Genomic DNA, 23,793 nt, shown 5'->3' with positions numbered 1-23,793 from the left:
GATGACAGAACAAGGAGCCCTGGTCTTAAGTTGCTGTGGGGGAGGTTTAGGTTGGATATTAGGAAACACTATTTCACTAGGAAGGTAGTGGAGCACTGGAATGCGTTACCTAGGGAGGCTGTGGAATCTCCATCCTTAAAGGTTATTAAGGCCCGGCTTGACAAAGCCCTGTCTGGGATGACTTATTTGGGGTTGGTCCTGCTTTGAGCAGGGGGTTGGACTAGATGACCTCCTGAGATCTCTTCCAACCCATATCGTCTATGATTATTAGCTAACATCAGTACAGTGCTTTAGAAACGTAAATAATTAGATGAGTATTTACTAAGTGTTATTAAATTGCTCATGTGGGGAATCCTAAAGAGGAGACCATATCTCAGCATTTGCCCATAGTACACATTGTATCTTGGCAGTGCTACTGGGGATGTGTTATGTTCAGCAGCATAGGTACAATCCTCCACTATTGCAAGGGTGCTGTGTGGTGGTGTGAAGGGATGATGGGAACAAGAGGGGAATTTAAAATAACCAGAAAGAGAAAAGTAGAGACACTGAAATGGCCTTGAGGAGGTTGTTCTAGTGGCCTAATGGCAGAGCATCTGAATTCAAGCCTAAGCTGTAGTCACATATTTCCTGAGAAATGCGAATTTAGCACACAATACCTACTTCATCTCTAGAAACCGCTTTGGCAGAGACAAGGAACAGCACTGAGCGATTTTGTCAGGAACTGTCTCTTGTCCTCCTTTTCTAGGAGGAGGATTGCCTAAAAGAGGGGCCTTGTAGCAGACAAGTGAATCAAGGGAAAAAATCGGGCATGGGGAAGGCTCAAAGACCCACATTGCCAAATGAGAGGAAAAGGGGAAGAGAGACTGACATATAATGTCCTGAATTTCACCGTATTTAACCTCACTCATGTAAGGGTTACATGAAACTGAGAACAGGGCAGAATTTGGGTTATGATGTCCATTGGAGCTGGGGAGAAGACATCCAAATTTACTTTCACTGTTTTGTCCTCCTCGTCCCTTCTGCAAAAATCAGTCTGTGCACTTGAGAGTGCTTTGGTAACCAAATCAATAACATGTAACAGTAACTGATTAGACCAGAAGACAAAAGAAACTTTTAAAATAAAAAAATGCTGCTTTCATTTGAAAGAACAGGAGCTGGGGGCAATGGGCAAGAATTAAATTAAACCCGGGGGAAAACTACTCCCAGACAGTTAGAAGAAAAATTGGCTAATACTTGTGTAGTGAAGGTGTTGTAAACTATGTTTTCTTCAGGGTTGGCTTTAATTAGGAATGTTGGCATACTTAACTCAGGTTTAGAGTGCAAGGCAGATGTATTTTTAAGACACCCTGAAACTATTAAACAAATAATTTACAAAAATCCCAAAGGAAGTGGAATATATATCTCTGTAGAAGAAAATCTGACTGCGACCCGGTGCTCAGAGATGCTAGATTTGAAGGATGATTATTGAATCTCCAGCAGCTGTATATAGTAGATCTTAACTTATTTTCCTTCTGAAATTCTCTAAAATAAACACATTGTTTCTGTCATTATAATTTATTTTTCTATTAGAGACAAAAAGAGCAGATTCTCCCATTGTCAATGTAAACTGTAAAAGTCTATGTTGGATTTAATCTTATATATCTGACACAGTGGTTTTCAAATGTAAAATATAGTTTGAAAAGATACAAGTGCATGGATAGGAACAAGCAGAACTAAAGAGATCAGAGAACTTTGACGTTTTTAATCTCATGATTTTTTATATTATCTGGTGGTTTTTCCGGTGTTGTATTTTGTGTTGCCTTAGTGTCAACGTTTTTTCTTCAGTACCAGACAGACGTCATTGTTCACTTACTATTAGGGCTGCCAATTAATCGCAGTTAACTCATGCATTAACTCAAAAAAATTAATCGTGAGTAAAAAAATTAATTGCGATGAACTGCATTTTAATTGCACTGCTAAACAATAAAATACCAATTGAAATGTATTAAATATTTTGGAAGTTTTTCTGCATTTTCATACATATTGTATTCTGTGTTGTAATTACAGGTTTCAGAGTAACAGCCGTGTTAGTCTGTATTCGCAAAAAGAAAAGGGGTACTTGTGGCACCTTAGAGACTAACCAATTTATTTGAGCATAAGCTTTCATGAGCTACAGCTCACTTCATCGGATGCATACTGTGGAAAATACAGAAGATGTTCTTATACATACAAACCATGAAAAAATGGGTGTTTACCAGTACAAAAGGTTTTCTCTCCCCCTGCCCCACTCTCCTGCTGGTAATTACTCTAACTGTTTCTTTTAGGGTAACAGAACTTTAATTATGAAAGTAAATCCAGGAAAAAATGTAAAGAACTATAAAAGTTTTATGAACCACAAAAGCAGTAATTATCTGTTTAGCGACTGCTTAGAAGGCATATAACATTTTTTGGTCTTTTGCTTTCAAGCACAAAATCAAAACAAATAAATACAGTAATTACCAGCAGGAGAGTGGGGTGGGGGGAGAGAAAACCTTTTGTAGTGGTAAACGCCCATTTTTTCATGGTTTGTATGTATGAGAACATCTTCTGTATTTTCCACAGTATGCATCCGATGAAGTGAGCTGTAGCTCACGAAAGCTTATGCTCAAATAAATTGGTTAGTCTCTAAGGTGCCACAAGTACTCCTTTTCTTTTTGTGTTGTAATTGAAATCAAAATGTATATTATTTTTTATTACAAATATTTGCACTGTAAAAATGATAAGAAATAGTATTTTTCAGTTCACCTCATACAAGTACTGTAGTGCAATCTCTTTGTCGTGAAAGTGGAACTTACAGATGTAGATTTTTTTTTGTTACATAACTGCACTCAAAAACAAAACAATGTAAAACTTTAGAGCCTACAAGTCCACTCATTCCTACTTCTTGTTCAGCCAATCGCTAAGACAAACAAGTTTGTTTACATTTACAGGAGATAATGCTGCCCTCTTCTTATTTACAACGCCACCAGAAAGTGAGAACCGGCCTTTGCATGGCAGCATTTTGTAGCCAGCATTGCAAGGTATTTACATGCCAGATATCCTAAACATTCGTATGCCCCTTCATGCTTCAGCCATCATTCCAGAGGACATGCTTCCATGCTGATGACACTTGTTAAAAAAAAATGTTAATAAATTTGTGACTGAACTCCTTGGGAGAAAAATTATGTCCCCTGCTGTGTTTTACCCGCAATCTGCCATATTTCATGTTATAGCAGTCTCAGATGATGACCCAGCACATGTTGTTCCTTTTAAGAACACATTCACCACAGATTTCACAAAACGCAAAGAAGGTACCAATGTGAGATTTCTAATGATAGCAACTGCACTCGACCCAAGGTTTAAGACTCTGACGTGCCTTCTAAAATCTGAGAGGGATGAAGTGTGGAGCATGCTTTCAGAAGTCTTAAAAGAGCAACACTCTAATACGGAAACTACAGAACCCGAACCACCAAAAAAGAAAATCAACCTTCTGTTGGTGGCATCTGGCTCAGATGATGAAAATGAACATGTGTCTGTCCGAACTGCTGTGGATTCTTATCGAGCAGAACCTGTCATCAGCATGGATGCATGTTCCCTGGAATGGGGGTTGAAGCATGAAGGGACATATGAATCTTTAGTGCATCTGGCACGTAAAACCTTGCGATTCCGGCTACAACAGTGCCATGAGAATGCCTGTTCTCACTGTCAAGCGACATTGTAAACAAGAACCGGGCAGTATTATCTCCTGCAAATGTAAACAAACTTGTTTGTCTGAGTGATTGGCTTAACAAGAAGTGGGACTGAGTGGACTTGCAGGCTCTAAAATTTTACATCGTTTTATTTTTGAATACAGGTTTTTTGTACATAATTCTACATTTGTAAGTTCAACTTTCACGATTAAGAGATTGCACTACAGTACTTGTATTAGGTGAATTGAAAAATACTATTACTGTTGGTTTTTTTACAGAGCAAATACTTGTAATCAAAAATAAATATAAAGAGAGCACTGTACACTTTGTATTCTGTGTTGTAATTGAAATCAATATATTTTAAAAATGTAGAAGACATCCAAAAATATTTAAATAAATGGTATTCTATTTTCGGTTAACAGTGTGATTAAGCGTGATACATTTTTTTTTATCACTTGATAGCCCTATTTACTATTATACAATACTTGGATCATGTATGATTAAAAATTGATATTTGTATCTGTAAAGTGTGCCTTTACGGAAAAACTATTTCACTGCTTGAAAGGTTTTGTTTTATTTAAGTGGTGATGTCAAGCAGAAATTAATTTAAATTTTCTCTGGGGGCAAGTTATCCTATAACTTTCTACTGCAGGGTTTCTTGCACCTTCCTTTGAAGCAGTTGTTTGTGCCAGTGATACTGAATAAGATGGAGGGCTGGGTCTGGCCCAGCACAATAATTCCTTTGTCCTTAAATTACTTTTAGTGTGATGGAATTAGCAAAAATTGTGTAAATTTGAACCTTAGACTAGGCATTCAAAAATTGATGTACAGTAACTTTGGAATAAGAGACTGCTTTATGGTCACTTTTGTTATATATCTTAGCATGCTGACTGATCAGATGTTGTTCCAAACTTGGATAAATGTATCCCTGCATTCATGCTTTTTACAAGTGACTTGCACAAAAAAAATTGTGCTCTTTATTGCTTCTTTGTCATGCAAGATGAAGGCCTGAAAAGTCTCTTCTGCATGTTTTTATATTTATCTTTAAAATACTAGGGACATTAAGACTATTCTTTCCTAGTTGTGGTGGAAGGCTCCTTGGAGGACTGCATAGCTGAAGTGAGTGTTTTCCACAGCCTTCCAATGAAGGAACTAGAGGTGTGGATTTGAATCTTTAACAAAGAAAACTTTTTCTCTCAAGAGTTTGTCATGCTTTTGAGTTAAATTATGTGTTAATAAATCTGACCATCCACACTCAATTGTTTTTAATATCTTCTGGATGGCTTAATCCCAAGATTTCCTAGCAGTCCATAGAGTTCTCGAGCAAAAATAGGATAGACCAGACCTGATTTAAAAAATAAAAAGATTTATGATTAATCTGGTGTTATGGTATATTTGATGTATTTGAAAAAAAATAACAATTATAAATATTAAAAAGGGGGAAGAGTGTACAAATACTACTTTTCTTTGTAATTCACCTTTGATTAGAGTTGGTCCATACTTGTTGATTCTTAGAATAAATTCAGTAGTGGTGTATGTATTGTGAAGTTTTTAATAATTATACTCTTTCTCTATTGAAGGCTACAGATAGAAGAATCTTCTAAACCTGTAAGACTATCACAGCAATTGGACAAAGCTGTAACAACCAATTATAAACCTGTGGCTAATCATCAGTATAACGTAAGTTACTTTAATCTTTTTCCCTGCTAATCTTAATCACTACAAGTCTCTCAGGAATATAGTTGATCTGTGCAGTGACTCCTCTGTAGGTCCAGGCTTTGTGTGTCTTTTTTTCGTTCAGAAAGTCTTCGCCTTTTGAAAATCCTTTTTTCTATGGTATAAAGATTCTGCCTGTGTTTTGTTTCCTGGATAACTTCCTTCTCTCTGGAGTCCAGCGCCAATCCAGTGGCTAAGATCTGCTGATTCTAATTCCCCTTTGTTGCATGGCAGAAGCATACCAGAACTCTCCTTCCTGTTTTTCCTTCCCCAATCTCTTTCTGCTGTTTTTATTACCTCTCATCTTTAGTCATGTCTGAAATTCAATTTCATGGCCTTAAGGGCAGAAATACTGTACCCTGAGATTGTACATTCCACTTTTGCATCATGCATAATAACAATAATGTGTTCTGCAGATGTGAAAGGCTAAGGAAGTATCTTTAACTTCTAATCCTTTGCAGCGAGTTTCCTGAATGACAGGAAACAATTGGTAAATCTTTGCATCATTATTCCTTCATAGTATATATTCTCTGTATCAATTACTCTAATAATATTACATCCACATTGCAGGTCAGTGTCATTTGGTATGAATACAAGCTATAATGCCTTCCTTCTTAAAAGATCCTTTTTTGTGTAATTTGTATGTATGCATGTATAATAAGCAACTTAGATGCTGAATGCAAGGAACGTTGTTAAAATTAAGTCACACTAAGAATTAGTCACTGTATGAGTCATTTGCTCTTTTGTACTTCTGGTTAAGATTTTATTTACATAAAACAAATGACAACATGTATGGTACACAACCATTACTGTAGAATACAATCCAATTTAAGACCTGGTCTACACTTAAAATTTAGATTGATGTAGCCACATCTCTCTGGGTAGGAAAAACTCACTCCTCTTTGTGGCATAGCTATGCCAACCTAATCCCTAGTATAGATGCAGCTAGGTCGATGGAAGAATGTTTCTGTCAACCTGGCTACTGCCACTCAGGGAGGTGAATTACCTACGGTGATGGAAAACCCTCTTCTGTCACTATAGGCTGCATCTACACTACGGGGTTAGTGCAGCATAGCTATGCCATTGTAATCCCCATAGTGTAGACAAACCCTTACTTATTCTAACAGGTCACAAAATAATCATTCCTTTCTCAGCACACACTGCTTTTATAGTAGCTATAGTCTAAGGACTGATCTACGCACAGATTTCATTCCAGTATTTCAGTTAGAAGTGTGACTTTTTACCAAAATAGTTATACTGGTAAACTCTTTAGCATAGATGCAGTTATACCAGCATGCATGTGCCTTATCCTGGTATAACTTATTCCTCTTCCAATACTGAAATAAGCTACAGCAGTAAACGTGGATCCATACCACTGTAACCGTTTCTTTGTGGGTCACAAGTAAGAATACCAAATTCAGGACAAACTCCTGAGAAATAGGGCAGACACACCCCAAACTGGTGGTTATTCCTCCATACATATACTAAACCAGCAACAACAGTAAACTTCTCTCTCACCACACTGGCTAACAAGAAGTCAGGTAAGCAGTTTCCTTAGATATTCCAGTCCTTGTATCACCCCCAAAAACACTGGATTTAAAGATGAGTGGTTCTTTACAACCAGTCTCATCAAATAAAAGGTTCTTCTGATCCCAAAGGACCAGCCACATACCCAGGTCAATATACAACTTAGATCTTACCCAAAAATCACGCTGATGTCAATCCTTAAGTATCTAAAATCTAAAGGTTTATTTATAAAAAGAAAGAAAGGTGAGCGTTAAAATTGGTTAAAGGAATCAAATACATACAATAATTGCAAAGTTCTTGGTTCAGCCTTGTAGCAGCGATGGAATAAACTGCTGGCTCGTTAAGTCTCTGGGTGCTTTCAAATCATTGGAAGGACCTCAGTCCCTTGGTTAGAATGCTCCCATTAGTATAGGTCCATAGTTCAGAGGTTTGAGCAGGAAAGAGGCAAAATGGAGGGATTTCCAGGGCCTTTTATAGCTTCTTCCATGTGGAAGGAAACCCATTGTTTCAAACAAAGCCCTCAGCACAGCTAATGGAATATTACAGGTAAAAGATGGGAGTGTGGAGTCAGATGGGCAAGTCACATGTCCATGCTTCATTTTGCTTAGTCATAGCAGGCAGCCATTACCTATACTTCAGATGGAACATCTACAGGAAAGTCCATTCAGTTTGGATGGGTTTCTCCCATGGTCCATTGTGAGTTAAGTGTCCTTTTGATGGGCCACTTAATTTGAATAGTCCCTCTGAGATGTGCTGGGTAAACTACCTTGTGGGCATTACCCCAGGAGCAAACAGGAAATACAGGTATAGAGCCAATACTTATAACTTCAAATACAAAAATGATACATGCATACAAATAACATAATTATATTCAGCGAATCATAACCTTTCCATAGACACCTTACATGCCACATTTCATACAAGATTTGTTGCAAATATATATCAGTGGTTGTAGCAATGGTCTGTACGGTCATATTTTAATAAGATAACATCACACCACATTAGGGGGTTATACTACTTTGACTATATCACTATAACTAAAGCGGTAACTTTTGTGTGTAGACAAGCCCTAAAGTTTTAGTCTAGTTATAGACTACAGTCATGATGCTATTGATACTACAACTTTTAACAGTCTTGTTACACAGTTGTCCCCCCAGGCTGTTACTAGATCTCCTAGGGGATGTCTACACAGCAGAGAAAAACCCAAGTCTGGCCCATGCCAGCTGACGTGGGCTCATGGGGCTTGGACTGCGGTGCTGTTTCATTGCTATGTAGACTTCTGGGCTCAGACTGGAGCATGGGCAGTGTGTGAACCACTGGCTGGGGGAGGCTAGCCCCCAGACTCACGTCTCTTCCACCTGAGGCCCTGCCCCTTCTGTGCCCCTGGAACCCACATCCTCCCCACCGCGACCGCTGGTCCCTGCCTCGGGCTGGCTAGTGCCCGCAGCCCTCTCTCCCCAGCCCCGGAGTGGCAGGAGAGAGAGCACATAGCGGTGGTGCTGCAGCCTCCCCAGCACAGCAGGAGAGAGAGCACGTGGCAGCACCGCAACCCTGGGAGGCGGGGCTCTGGGGGCGGAATGTGGGCAGGGCCACGTCCGCTGTTTGGAGAGGCAGAGCCTCCCCTACCCACCACCCATGGGCTGAAGCTTGAGCTCTGGGACCCTCCCACCTCACAGGGTCCTAGAGCCCAGGCACCAGCCCAAGCCCAGACGTCTACACAGCAATGAAACAGCACCGTAGCCCAAGCCCCATGAGTCTGAGTTGGCTTGCCCATATCTAGTTGCTGTGTAGGCGTACCCGTAATGAGTACATGGTTGTAATATGGGAGTACCCAAATTGTAACATTGTCAGCAGTTTGCACAGCTGGTCGTGTTGATATAAACATCCAGAAGACGTACGTATCCAGTATGGTTAGTTGTAGAACTTTTGATGGAAAAAGCCTATTGAAATAGATCACGTGCATCATATCATCCCTCCTTCATTTCCCACCCCCAAATGCCAGTGCAGGATTGTTTTCTTCAGTAACTTCTCCAGTCTGCTGAATCTAGGTTTAGATGTCCCAAATGGTGAGTCTTCTCCCATTTCTCTTAAAAGATCATTCCACAATCTTTTAAAATCTCACAATTAGATTTTTCCTGACCTTTTCAGGCTGAAATTATTTTCTTAAGCTCATCCCAATAGTCTCAGTTATACCACACTGCTCTAATAAGGGCAGCAATTATCAGAGGAGAGGAAAGAAAAAGGAAAATATGAACTAATGTGGGAAGGGGGAAGAAGGACAATCATCTACCATCTGAGTCCCAAGAAGGGTAAAAATGAAAGGAACAGTAGTACAAATGAAAGGTGTGGAGCTGCTGACGGGAAGGTGCATAATAAGTGGGACATGAGTATAACTCCACCTCTTCGCCCTCCCCTACCCCATGATGGGAGGTACAAAAGGGAAGGGTAGGAAGAAGAACTAGAAGTGGGCGGGGGAAGTGATATCTGCAATCTCTTTTCTTCATTTTTTTGAATGACATCCCTCATCCATCAGTACGAGAATGGAGGGGGAGAGATTCTTTCTCTCCCAAAATGAAATTAAACCCTGCCTTCTCACTAGAATATTGTAAATTATAAAATTTATCATGTAACTGGTAATTGTGACTTAGAGTTTTAGTTCTTTGGGGAAGGGAATTTCTCCTTATATATTTATAAATGCCATGCTTGCCTGTAGTGTTATAACAATGTTCTCACGGCTGTGAGACTTCTGTTGCTTTACTGTCTTTTATCATATGCTAACAAAGCTCTCTAGGCTCCACTAACTGTGTCTACATCACTTTCAGTTTGTCTGTTTTAACAATGCAAATAAACAGAATAATATCTGTTAGGTGATAATACAGTCAATAAGACCACCTCTGAGTTAATTTTTTAAAAAGTTATTACTTTAACATGCAGTGCAAAATAATTAACTTTACCTAATCATCTTCAACCATTTGTACCACAACAAGAGTGATAAACACCTAATATATGGAGGAATGTATTATCAAATCATGGTCAAATAGTATTTATTTTCATTTTCCCAAGTCTCTTGAAGTCTTAAATTGAATCCTGCAGATATTGCTCTGTATGGAGCTCACCATGGCCTCGTTAGCAACAAGACTTGTATAGTTTGTCAGATGCTTTTGCAGCAATATTGGTCAATAAGTCAAGCCTGAAATCTGACTGACTTTAAGATTAATATAATTTTGCGAGGCCTGAGCCCAAAGAGTGAGATTGTAGCATGTAAGTTATTGCCTGCAGTGATGGGGTCCCGAGACATTTGTTTCCCTCATAGAAACGGAATGAAAAGCTCTTGGTTTGGGGTGTCTTAATTTTGTTCAGCCCTTAGAAACTATGATGATGGGCACTAAATTAAAAACATAGGGAGGGCATTTCAGAGGCATTGTCTCTGATGTTGTAGCATGGGCTGTGGCAGTCCTAGATACATCCTTTCAAAAGGTGCTGCATGCTCTTCCCACAATAAGAGCCCAATCCACTCTCATTCCCTCTCCTACTTAGAGCGGCTAGTGTCACTGAGCAAAGTGGTGGGAAAATATCTTCTCCCTTTCCCCCTCCAAATACAGGTCTATTCACCATCTAGCTCTAAACATCTTGATGTTGGTTTAATAACTATCCCCATTTCCTTGTTGAGAAATTTTCTGAAGTACTCACTATTTATGTAAGCTTCAGACAATATTTTAGGGATTTTTGCTCCCTTTAGGTGTCTCTGCAGACTAACAGACCACATTAATTTCAAGCGCTTATAAACACAAGTGGGAAAATAGCACTTTACAGTACAAAATATAGTGATGGGGAATTAAATTGTATGTAGAGAACCTTAGCAGTAAATAGTGTTTTTTCTTTAAAGGGTATTCATCCATATTATTACCAGTCCCAGACACCTGTCCCACATACATAGACATCCCCTGGCCCTCAGGTACTGGAGAACTTCCAGTCAGGCTGAAAGACTTGGGCCCCCAAAGCCCTTCACCATCTTTCTAAGACCATTGCTTCCCCTTGTACTGCCATCACTCCCCATTTCCAACATCCATCACTGTTTACCACTCTCTTCCCTCACCTGTCAGTTCCTTTCCTTTAGTAGCTTCTCTCTCCGCTTTCAAATCAGCTGCAAGCCCTGCCTGTCACTAGCCTCTCTTCCCCTGTGACTGCTCCTATTTGCTGCTGCTGTCTCCCATGGAGACCTCTTTTCTGTCCTTTGTTGGCATGGACCTTGCTTACCCAGTCCAACCCTATAATTTTCCCAGTCTCTCTCTGCACAAAGCCTACCACTTCCATTTTTCTGCTTATGCATGTCCACAGAACTCCTCCAGCTTGACTCAACCTGATTCATTTTGGCTGCATTTACACTGAGAACGTCTGAAACTCTCCCACCTGTGGTATAGTATTGGTACAACTCCACTGTACTAACAGTGAGAGTACTAAATATAGGCTGATCTCATAGATTTTTACCACCCTGCCATGTAACCCTGCTCACAGCCTGGCTAGACTACATGATTGAAACACCAGAAGTCGCAAGTACCATGTCTTACACTGATGCTCCTGCTGTTGCTGAAAAAGTAGAACAATTTTCAGAAAAAGTTTAGAGTGTAGACAGGACCTTACTTCAACAGGCAGCATGGAATCTCTTCAGCAAATGCACATTTGGTTGAACTTCAGAATACCAGGCAGACCAAGAAAGCCATTTTGAGTTGGACTGTGAATTTCATTGTTAAATTAATTGCATTTATTTGTTCGCTAGAGTAGCTTCTTTGCAGGATGAAATGATAATTGTAGGGGTGTTTCACTGACTACAGAATAGTTCTTTATTTTAAAAAAAAGAGTTTTGAAAAGAATATAGAACCTTTTAAAGCTTCTTTCAAATTTTTTTTAGAGAAAACTTTTTACTTTCACCTAACACATCTTTTTCATCATCTTTGTATTAACCATCTGCTGAAGATGTCTGTATTAATGACGCCTTCAAATAGGGCATCTTGGCAACCTTCCAGTAAGTCTAGTGACACACTGTGAAGGTAAACAAAGAAAAATTGATCTTGTATAAAGGATTGCAGGGGATGAAACAGCAACTTCAGTGCTTACCAGCTCATCCCAAAACTACACCCCTATGGTATCCAAATATACTTGGGGCTAATTTAGCTACAACTAATCAGGAGAAAGATCTTGGAGTCTTCGTGGATAGTTCTCTGAAGACATCCACGAAGTGTGCACCAGCAGTCAAAAAAGCAAATGGAATGTTAGGAATAATTAAAAAAGGGATAGAGAATAAGAGGGAGAATATCTTATTGCCCTTATATAAATCCATGGTATGCCCACATCTTGAGTACTGCGTACAGATGTGGTCCCCTCATCTCGAAAACGATACACTGGCATTAGAAAAGGTTCAGAAAAGGGCAACTAAAATGATTAGGGGTTTGGAACAAGTCCCATATGAGGAGAGATTAAAGAGGTTAGGACTTTTCAGCTTGGAAAAGAGGAGACTAAGGGGGGATATGATAGAGGTATATAAAACCATGAGTGGTGTGGAGGAAGTGAATAAGGAAAAGTTATTTACTTGTTCCCATAAAAGAACTAGGGGCACCAAATGAAATTAATGGGCAGCAGGTTTAAAACAAATAAAAGGAAGTTCTTCTTCACTCAGCGCACAGTCAACCTGTGGAACTCCTTGACTGAGGAGGTTGTGAAGGCTAGAACTATAAAAGGGTTTAAAAGAGAACTGGATAAATTCATGGAGGTTAAGTCCATTAATGGCTATTAGCCAGGGTGGGTAAGGAATGGTGTCCCTAGCCTCTGTTTGTCAGAGGGTGAAGATGGATGGCAGGAGAGAGATCACTTGATCATTACCTGTTAGGTTCACTCCCTCTGGGGCACCTGGCATTGGCCACTGTCGGTAGACAGGATGCTGGGCTGGATGAACCTTTGGTCTGACCCAGTATGGCCATTCTTATGTTCTTATTTTAATATTTTAGCTTTTTAAATTTAAGAAAATATTAATGTAGTTTATATAGAAGAGGTGGGCAAACTATGGCCCGCAGCCCACATCCAGCCCGCGGGACCATCCTGCCAGCCCTTGAGCTCCAGGCCGCGGAAGCTAGCCCCCGGCCCTCCCCTGCTCTCCCTGCTCCCCTGCAGCCTCAGCTCGCCATGCCGCCAGCACGGGAAGGGGCTGCACTGCAGGGGCAGGGGTGAGCAGGAAGGGAGGCTCACCTGCAGCCACAGGGGAGCAGACAGGCAGTGTGGGTGGTGAGAACGCGGCGAACACAGGCGGAGGACTCAGGAGGAGCACCGGATGGCCGCACAGCCGGCCGGAGAGAAGCGGCGCTTTGAAGGGGAAACCGCCGCTTCTCTCCGGCTGCACCTGCTCCTCCTGAGTCCTCCGCCCATGTTCACAGGGCCACATTCTGAAAGGGGCTTTAGAGGGGGGCCTGTCAAGGGTGGGGGTGTGGATAGGGGTCGGGGCAATCAGGGAATGGGGGGGTTGCATAGGGGGTGGGGTCCCGGGGGGGGGGGCGGTTAGGGGCAGGGGGTCTTAGGAGAGGATGGTCAGGGGACAAGGAGCAGGGTGGATTGAATGGGTCAGAGGTTCTGAGCGGGGCAGATAGGGTTAGGGTTTGGGGAGGCACAGCCTTCCCTACCCGGCACGCCATACAGTTTTGGAACCCCAGTGTGGCCCTCAAGCCAAAAAGTTTTCCCACCCCTGTTATACAGCATATATGTATATCACGTTACACACACAAACTGTTTTGGATCTGTTGCACGATGTATCTTGTTACAAAAGATGAATCAAGTTAAAGTGAGGCATTGTAACTTTATATGAACTGTCCTGTCAGTCCTCACAACTGTGGAGAGAATGCTGCAGCAATGCCATATTTTTTAAAAATAGCAGTATTCACACCGCTTTCGGTGCTCCGACACTGCAGTGGCAGCTGCTGCTGAAGCTTTGAGCTAATTTTGAGCATCGCTAATTAATATGACTGAGATACCGATTGAAAATAACTGAATGTTTCCAACAAAATAATGAAATTTAGCAATACAAGACCGCACTCCTCGAGTGCTCAACTATGTAATCTTTGCTAAGAAATGAGGAGCGATAATCACTTTTGTGTGTGAATTGTTGTATGGATTAATGACTTATGAATTCTGAAGTACTCAAGCTGCATTTTTATAGAGAGCACTCTTCTCTGGTTTAGATAATCAAGAGAATGCAAAATGAAAGCTCCCAATGGGAAGAAATTAATTAGCCTGTAAATTTGCAAGATAGCAGAGAAACAGAAGTGTTGTCCATTGACATTTAGCAGATAATAAAATAGCCGTAGTTCAGCTCAGTTAAAAAACAAAACGCATACTGTTCCATAACATTTTCTTGGGGGAAAAAATTAGATATTGCAGTATTTGAGACTCTCTGATAAAATAGTCCCATAAAAGGCTAACAGCAGTGGAGATTGCTTTGAGGATCTCCTCATAATAATGTAATGCAAGATCAGTTGCTTTCCTCCTCTGTGTAGAAAGTGTCCATTTTAGAGAGTAAGAATTTTTGCTTGACAGTATTAAAGTTTTAACAGGTTGTTTCTCCAAGTGAAGATGATCAGTTTCTAAACAAGTTTTCTCCAAATCTCACTTGTACAGATGCTGCAGAATTGTTGAGCATCTTCATAGCTTGTCTTGAGAGTGCCATTAGCTTTTCCAATTATGTTCTGCCTTGCGCAAAATGAATGGCATGAGGATTTAGCTTATATTTTGGCCTCAAAAAATCCCTTAGACTGTTTTTTCTCACACTTTAGTTTGACCTTCCACCTCAGGGTGTTTTTTGGTTTGGTTCTTGAGTGATTGATAGGAACAGAAAATTCCTAAAAGGATTAGAGGAAATCAAGTCAGTGGTACTCTTCTGAAAAAATCATGCAACCTGCCATGACAGGCTCTCTCTATCTTTCATGCCCAAATTCTCAGCAATTATATTTTTGAGTTATTGAAGTCACCGGATTCAAGAGCAGGCAAAAGATAATGGACTTTTGCCACTGAAGAGAGATCAGATTATCACAGAATCATAGAACTGGAAGGGACCTTGAGAGGTCATCTAGTCCAGTCCCCTGCACTCAAGGCAGGACTAAGTGTTATCTAGACCATCCCTGACAGGTGTTTGTCCAACCTGCTCTTAAAAATCCCCAATAATGGAGATTCCACAACCTACCAAGGCAATTTATTCCAGTGCTTAACCACTCTGACAGGAAGTTTTTCCTAATGTCCAACCTAAACCACCCTTTCTGCAATTTAAACCCATTGCTTCTTGTCCTATCCTCAGAGGTTAAGAAGAACTATTTTTCTCCCTCCTCCTTGTAACAACCTTTTATGTACTTGAAAACTCTTATCATGTCCCCTCTCAGTCTTCTCTTCTCTAGACTAAGCGAATCCAATTTTTTCAATCTGCCCTCATAGATGATGTTTTCTAGACCTTTAATCATTTTTGTTGCTCTTCTCTGGACTTTCTCCAATTTCTCCACATCTTTCCTGAAATGTGGTTCCCAGAACTGGACACAGTACTCCAGTTGAGGTCTAATCATCACAGAGTAGAGCGGAAGAATTACTACTTGTGTCTTGCTTACAATACTCCTGCTAATATATCCCAGAATGATGTTTGCTTTTTTTGCAATAGTGTTACACTGTTGACTCATATTTAGCTTGTGGATCCACTATGACCCCCAGATCCCTTTCTGCAATACTCCTTCCGAGGCAGTCATTTCCCATTTTGTATGTGTGCAGCTGATTGTTCCTTCCTAATAGAGTACTTTGCATTTGTCCTTATTGAATTTCATCCTGTTTACTTCATACCATTTCTCCAGTTTGTCCAGATCATTTTGAATTTTAATCCTAACCTCCAAAGCACTTGCAACCCCTCCCAGCTTGATATCATCCGCAAACTTTATAAGTGTACTCTCTATGCCATTATTTAAATCATTGATGAAGATATTGAACAGAACCGGACCCAGAACTGATCCCTGTGAGACCCCACTCATCATTCCCTTTCAGCATGACTGTGAACCACTGATAACTACTCTCTGGGAACGATTTTCCAACCAGTTATGCACTAACCTTATAGTAGCTCCATCTAGGTTGTATTTCCCTAGTTTGTTTATGAGAAGGTTGTGCGAGACAGTATCAAAAGCCTTACTATAGTCAAGATATACCACATCTACTGCTTTCCCCCCTATTCACAAGGCTTGTTAGCTTTCTTTGACAGGGTATAAGGTTGGTTTGACATGATTTGTTCTTGACAAATCCATACTGACTGTTACTTATCACCTCATTATCTTCTAGGTGTTTGCAAATTGATTTCTTAATTATTTGCTCCATTATCTTTCCGGGTACAGAAGTTAAGCTGGCTGGTCTGTAATTCCCCAGGTTGTCCTTATTTCCCTTTTTATAGATGGGCACTATATTTGCCATTTTCCAGTCTTCTGGAATGTCTCCCGTCTTCATGACTTTTCAAAGGTAATTGCTAATGGCTCAGATATCTCCTCAGTCAGCTCCTTGAGTATTCTAGGATGCATTTGATCAGGCCCTGGTGATTTGAAGACCTCTAACTTAGGTCTAAGTAATTTTTGACTTGTTCTTTTCCTATTTTAGACTCTGATCCTACCTCATTTTCACTGGCATTCACTATGTTAGATGTCCAATCTCCACCAATCTTCTTGGTGAAAACCAAAACAAAGAAGTCATTAAGCACCTCTGCCATTTCCACATTTTCTGTTATTGCTTTTCCCCCCTCATTGAGTAACGGGCCAACTCTGTTCTTGGTCTTCCTCTTGCTTCTAATGTATTTGTAGACTGTTTGCTTGTTACCCTTTATGTCCCTAGCTAGTTTGATCTCGTTTTGTGCCTTGGCCTTTCTAATTTTGTCCCTACATATTTGTGTTATTTGTTTATATTCATCCTTTGTAATTTGACCAAGTTTCCACTTTTTGTAGGACTCTTTTTTGAGTTTTTAGATCATTGAAGATCTCCTGGTTAAGCCAAGGTGGTCTCTTGCCATACTTCCTATCTTTCCTGTGCAGTGGGATAGTTTGCTCTTGTGCCCTTAATAATGACAGGTTTCAGAGTAACAGCCGTGTTAGTCTGTATTCGCAAAAAGAAAAGGAGGACTTGTGGCACCTTAGAGACTAACCAATTTATTTGAGCATGAGCTTTCGTGAGCTACAGCTCACTTCATCGGATGAATCCGATGAAGTGAGCTGTAGCTCACGAAAGCTCATGCTCAAATAAATTGGTTAGTCTCTAAGGTGCCACAAGTCCTCCTTTTCTTTTTGCCCTTAATAATGTCTCTTTGAAAAACTTCCAACAGTCTTCAATTGTTTTTCCCCTTAGACTTGCTTCCCATGGGATTTTACCTACCAACTCCCTGAGTTTGTTGAAGTCTGCCTTCTTGAAATCCATTGCCTTTATTTTGCTGTTCTCCCTCCTACCATTCCTTAGAGTCATGAACCCTACCATTTCATGATCACTTTCACCCAAGTTGCCTTCCACTTTCAAATTCTCAACCAGTTCCTCCCTATTTGTCAAAATCAAATCTAGAACAGCCTCCCCCCTAGTAGCTTTCTCCACCTTCTGAAATAAAAAATTGTCTCCAATACATTCCAATAACTTGTTGGATAATCTGTGCCCTGCTGTGTTGTTTTCCCAACAGATGTCTGGGTAGTTGAAGTCCCCCATCACCACCAAGTCCTGTGCACTGGATGATTTTGTTAGTTGTTTAAAAAAAGTCTCATGCACCTCTTCTTCCTGGTTTGGTGGTCTGTAGTAAACCCCTACCATGACTAGGGTGACCAGACAGCAAGTGTGAAAAATCAGGATGGGGGGTAGAAGGTAATAGGACTCTACATAAGACAAAGCCCCAAATATTGGGACTGACCCTATAAAATCAGGACATCTGGTCACCCTAACCATGACATCGTGCTTGTTTTTTACCCCATTTTATCCTTACCTGGAGACTTTCAACAAGTCTGTCTCTTATTTCTATTATGTACGACCTCAGGACTTTAAAGGAGCCACAGTTGAAGCTATTATTCTTCCTTTCACCTTCCTACTGGACCTGGCTTTTCGGATATCAGAGGCCTTTGTGGCAGCCATAGCATGACCGGATAATCCCTCCTCTGCTCCTGCCAAGCTTTAGGTTCAGAAAGTGTTTACACTTAAAACCTCTTTGGGTCCACCCGTTAAATTTATGTTGTTCCCAGTCCCTGTGTCTCTTCTTATGATATCTTATATATTATGGGTGTATCATATAAAAACTCACTTCAGATATATTTATAGGCTAATGGCCTGGACCTCTACTACTACTCTACATTTGTCCCTATTGTCAAATGCCACATGGACCTGATTTCCATGAGGACTCCCTTCAAGAGACAGTTCCTTATCAATTGAGGCATTTTGCTCTTGAAGGACTTGCCTATCTTATGATGGAACATCACTGAATTGCATCCCTCAAGAGAGCTAGAGGCGCTTTTCGTACATGTTAAGTTATAATTTAGTGCTGCTATCCCACTGCATCCTGCTGTCAGAAGTTAATTGATCATACCAATTTTCATTTCGGCCTCCTAGTTGATTCCTCCAAGATTAGCAAGGTGCTGTTTGAGAAAGCAAGAAGTGAGCTGCCTTTCTCAAAGTTGATTCTGCTGTGGCTACTTTTGCTGGAAAAACCCCTCTCCTAATAGAGGACAGTGCCAGTCCTTGAGTCCCTCAACACAGAGTTATCACTCTCTTATAAAAGAAGTCCCATTCATTTTCCTGTTCTTGCCAAACAGTTTACTTATCAGCTATATGCTAGGAAATAATTACAAGTTATTGACAGGATTAGGAGGTCCCTCTGGGCACTACAGTAATACCAATATTAATAACTGGCCTGGTAAACTTTCACAGCAGCTTTGAGAGGTGATTAATGGCCTTTTCCACCCCCCTCCCCGCAATGGACAGGGAAGGGTCAGTCAGCTGCGTAAATAGGGTAAAAGGCAAAAGTGACCAATGACGAACACATTTTTCAGCTCCAGTGTCACTGATCACTTGTGTTTATGTAGAGACCATCTACCTAAAGACTGACCTTGTCCTAAGCAAAACTGTTCATTTGACATTTTTGTTTTGTTTTGTTTGTTTTGAATTAATGAAGAAGATTCTTGTTGCCCAGAGGAACCAATTCTCATTCATCCTTGAGCCCACTTCCTGAATTTATAAGTGGATAAGCGTATTAAACTAATATTTTGCAGAAAGTATGGCCAGAAAGACACTATAAATTTCGGTAGAGGAAGTTTTTATTCAAGGCTGTTTTTAAAGAGTTCCACAGTACAATCGATTCCTGTACTTGAGCATGAAACAACCAAAGGGAAGGATTCTGGCAGAAATCAAAGCTGAGAAACAGCAATTTCCACCAGGAGCTTAATATTGTTTGTAGTCCCATAGTAAATTAAACTGATATTTAAAGATATGTTTGATTCCTCCCTCTTCTGTTTCTTTCTCCCCCCTCCATGTTATGTTGTCACTACAGGGTACAACGCGACACTGACTTTGGGCAAGTCAGTGAATCTCTCTATCTTGGTTTCCCCCCATGTAAAATGAGGATGATTCTTCCTTATTTCATATATTTATTATTACTATTAATTATAGGGATGTTATTCATCAATGTTTATAAAGCTATTTGAGATCTTCAGATGGGAAGTGTTATATACACAAAGTATTATTACAGCACTTAGATACCACAATAATAATGGACACTTCAGAAACACCAAAAAGCGATTAGTTGCAGAGGGCCGAAGTCTGCTCTTACTTACAAACTTGCCAATCTGGAATAACTCTGTGGAAGCCAGTCTCATTATTCCAGACCTGCACTGGTGTAACGCAGAACAGAATTGGCTGATAACATATGAAGATTTAAAAAAAGAAAACCAAAAGCTCTCCTTTCCACTTTATGGCTAGAGTTAAGGAAACCATGATAGGTCTTTTTACCTATCAAGTAATAGGACAGTGAGCAATTGCCACTCTACAGCAACAATCTCCAGCAGACCAAATGCATGAATTTATGTCAAAATACAAATAAAATCACTAATAGCACATTGTCACCAGATCAATGTCTTTATCTTTTAAAATAGTGTGGCTTCACGTCATGGCTTACTTACTCTCAGAAGACCATTATTTATGTGACAGCCATCATCTCCTTTGATACTAGCTCAACTTATATGACAAAAGAGCCCTTTCCAGAGAATACTAATCATAGGTGGTCACTACAGAAAAAACAAACAAAAATTTCACTGTTCCTTGGGGTGGAAGCTGTCTTTCTAAGTGTGGGTACAGCACCTAACACAGTGGAACTCCATTCATGACAAGCATCTTCTGGTGCTCCTGTGATATAGATTATATAGGTATACATGACAATAAGATTATCAGGCTCAGATAGGATGTAGCAGATCCATAGAGTTTTAAGACCAGAAGGGACTGTTATGGTTACACAATGAAATACATTTTAAAAGTCTGACCTGCCTAACAACAAGCGTCTCTGCATCAAGTGCATAATGTTCGGTTGAGCTAAAGCACAACAATAGTAATTTGGGAAGTGAGCCTGAGAGAGAGAGCTCAACGGGAAGAAGTTAGGTGCTCAGTATACCCACCTTCTCCTGAGCCCCACCCCCAGGAAATTAAGAAGTCTGACCCTACCCTGGCTAGAAATTAAACACAATTTTAAGACTTTGCAGACTGAGACTCAAGGACAGTTCCCTCCACAGTGACATGCAGAGAACTTCCCAGTCATCAGACATTAGGTACGGCGCATTGTGATACTTCCAGCAAAAACAGCAGGCACTTTTACTGCTTCTCTTCCACTCTCCACCCCAGGTAGTAAAGGACCAATCAACTCAGATTTTCCTACCCTTCATGTTAAGCACCATGACAGATGGCCCAAAAATTGTGTTTTCCCTCCTCAGTATACAGTAGTACTGTCTGCCTGGACTCAGATACCGTACTGTTTCTCTATGGTACAAGTGTAACCTGCAGATCTTATTCAGTTTCATTCTGGTCCCTGCATCACCACAGAAATGTGTGCAGCACAGAGCTGGTTGATTGCGTTGGTGGGGAAGCTGCTTGCAAAATTTGGAGGGAGGGGAAAGCACTAACCCCAAATATTCTGCTCATGATACCCAAGCCACGGGTTAAAGGAGTAAACTTGTTACAATAAAACTTTTGTAACTCTATGTTCTTTATCTATGTAACAAGTTTCCATCAAACTAATGGGTCCCTAATTCTGCTTGCTTTATAGTTAAAGGATCCACACTTGGTTCTGTCATTACCTAATCTGAAGATCCCTGTAATTTTTTGCGGATGAGTTTATAGGTGGACTGTGTCTAATTTTATCATGCTTGCTTTCTTCCAGTACAAAAATCTATTTTTGTGGGACAGTGCTATGGCAGCACTAGACAGAATGAAATTAAATTCACAATGTAGTTTAAGAGGATTATAAGAATGTTGGAAAGCCATAATATCTCTTCAGTATTTGCAGGATGTCCTAGCTCATTGCCTGTTGGATTTTCAGTGGAGTGCTTTGGATACAAATGTCTGTGTACTGTTTAAAACAAAAAAGTAGACTGCCTGGATTTTTGTTCGCATTCTGTAGTTTCTGTGGAGTCCAGCTGTTATGCTGTAGTCTGGGCAATCAAGATGGTATTTTATAACCCACTTTATTGACTGGTGCAGTTTGCAAATGTTGCTGACTTGCTGCTCTTTTGAAGATTTCTCAAATTTAAGAAACATAGACTTTCAGAATAATTATAGTGTAATAAATCACCAAAATGCACCCGAGAATGAAAATAAGTTGACTGCATCAAGAGGTGTACACTGAGAACTTTTGAATTCATATCCCTGTTCTGACACTGGGATGTGAACTCTCTCTAGCTTTGGACAAGTCACTTAATCTCTCTGCATCTGTTCCTTTATTTGTGAAGTGGAGTTATTATTTATCTATGTGTTAGAGGTACTAAGGATTGATTGATCATTCACATGTTGATTTTTTGGAAAGGAAAAGCAGGAAGTAGCTGCAAAATGTTTTATTAAATAGATGGGTTTTTTACAAAATAGATACTGTAGTACTCTGTATAGAGAAATACCCAGAGACTGTGTTGCATGTACATCTTTTTTAAAAAAAATATTTTAATTCATAGATTGAGTATGAAAAAAAGAAAAAAGAAGATGGAAAACGAGCTCGGGCTGATAAACAGCAAGTACTGGACATGCTTTTTTCTGCCTTTGAAAAACACCAGTATTACAACATTAAGGACTTGGTGGACATAACCAAACAACCTGTGGTATGTATGTGTTTATAATAGCCTTCGTAACATATTTTTCAGTAATGACCACTACAAAATATATTGATGATTAGGAATATGTCTTTTATACTTACAGTACATAGTCTTAAAAATATACCTTTTAAATGTATTTATTGTGTGTTTATAGTAAAGAGAGGAAAGTTGGTACACAATTTTAAGATACATTTATTCAGAACTAAATAGATATGAAATACTGTGGAGATTAATTCCTCCCTTGGCAAAGAGATGGCTAAAATAATAGATCTCTTCTATGTTTGGCTTCTGTGTTTTAATGCTAGAAATCAGACTCTTTATCTATATAAATAGGTAGAAAAAAGTCAAGTATCATAATATCAGGCCCCAAATACATATAATATTAAATTCTCATTATTGTCTACATTCAGACTTTTAAAATTCCACTTTTGGGAGTGGGGGCAGTTCAGTCTTTTTTCTACCTCATTTGTGTGTGTGACTGTTTAGGATGAAAAGAAACACAAAAATACATACTCAAAAATGGGCTTTGAGGGAGTAGCCTTGTCCCTTCTTTCCCTTGATGAAATGACATTCTACAACCTCACTCCAGCCCTTAGATTTCTTTTCTGTTTCCCTTTCCCATCCTGGCAGATCCCAACCGCGCCTTCTGGCAAGTGCCAGCAGCCTTCTGCAGGGGAGAGACTGCCTTTTATGCCCTGCTAGTTCTGGCAGCGGAAGTGGAAAAGGAGTTTCACCCGTAGGATTTTGCCTTTTTCTCCAGTTCCCCGGGATTTCTGTCTTTATGGATGCCCTCAACAAAGCATCATGAAATGCAGAGCTGCTGTTCAGCCTGTCTAACTCCCTAGTTCTCTCCCTTGTGCACCCACCCCTGGAACTGTAAATAGCCTGCTGAACACAATAGCAATCCCTGAAGACCAATAGTAGGAACTGCAGCAGCTCTGGCTAATTTCCTGAGCTCCTTCCAGCACTCCATGTTATATACACAACACAAATAGTGGCCCAAATTATAACCTAAAAGTATTAGATCCCTATATTCCTTATTATAATACACTGAATACACATCAGTTTTGCTCACTTAATACGTATCAAATGTGGAGATATGTAAGTAAATAGACTGTCTGTGTGATGCTTTTGCCGGAGACAGAACAGGAATGGAGTCTTAGAACTTAGTAAGTAATCTAGCTAGATATGCGTTAGATTCTGTTTGTTTAAATGGCTGAGAAAATAAGCTGTGCTGAATGGAATGGATATTCCTGTTTTTGTGTCTTTTTGTGACTTAATGTTTTGCCTAGAGGGATTCTCTGTGTTTTGAATCTAATTACCCTGTAAGGTATTTACCATCCTGATTTTACAGAGGTGATTCTTTTTTACTTTTTCTTTCTTCTTTTAAGAAACTGAATGCTTTTTTCATTGTTCTTAAGATCCAAGGGTTTGGGTCTGTGGTCACCGATGCAAATTGGTGAGGATTTTTATCAAACCTTCCCCAGAAAAAAAGGGGGTAAGAT

General features: G+C 40.0%; 1 protein-coding gene across 2 annotated transcripts in view; it reads left to right on the top strand.

Moving 5' to 3' along the window:
* GTF2F2 (general transcription factor IIF subunit 2) overlaps window positions 1-23,793 on the top strand; it is a 136,592-nt gene that overhangs the window by 98,479 nt on the left and 14,320 nt on the right. For both annotated transcript variants that reach the window (XM_074961238.1, XM_074961229.1), the window contains 2 exons: window positions 5,267-5,366; window positions 22,151-22,294. In XM_074961238.1, the coding sequence (XP_074817339.1) occupies window positions 5,267-5,366; window positions 22,151-22,294 (244 nt within the window). The remainder of the gene's footprint in view (window positions 1-5,266; window positions 5,367-22,150; window positions 22,295-23,793) is intronic.

The sequence above is a fragment of the Natator depressus genome, chromosome 1 (genome assembly GCF_965152275.1).
Source record: "Natator depressus isolate rNatDep1 chromosome 1, rNatDep2.hap1, whole genome shotgun sequence".
NCBI lineage: Eukaryota > Metazoa > Chordata > Testudines > Cheloniidae > Natator > Natator depressus.
This window is presented reverse-complemented; position numbering and strand designations above follow the sequence as displayed.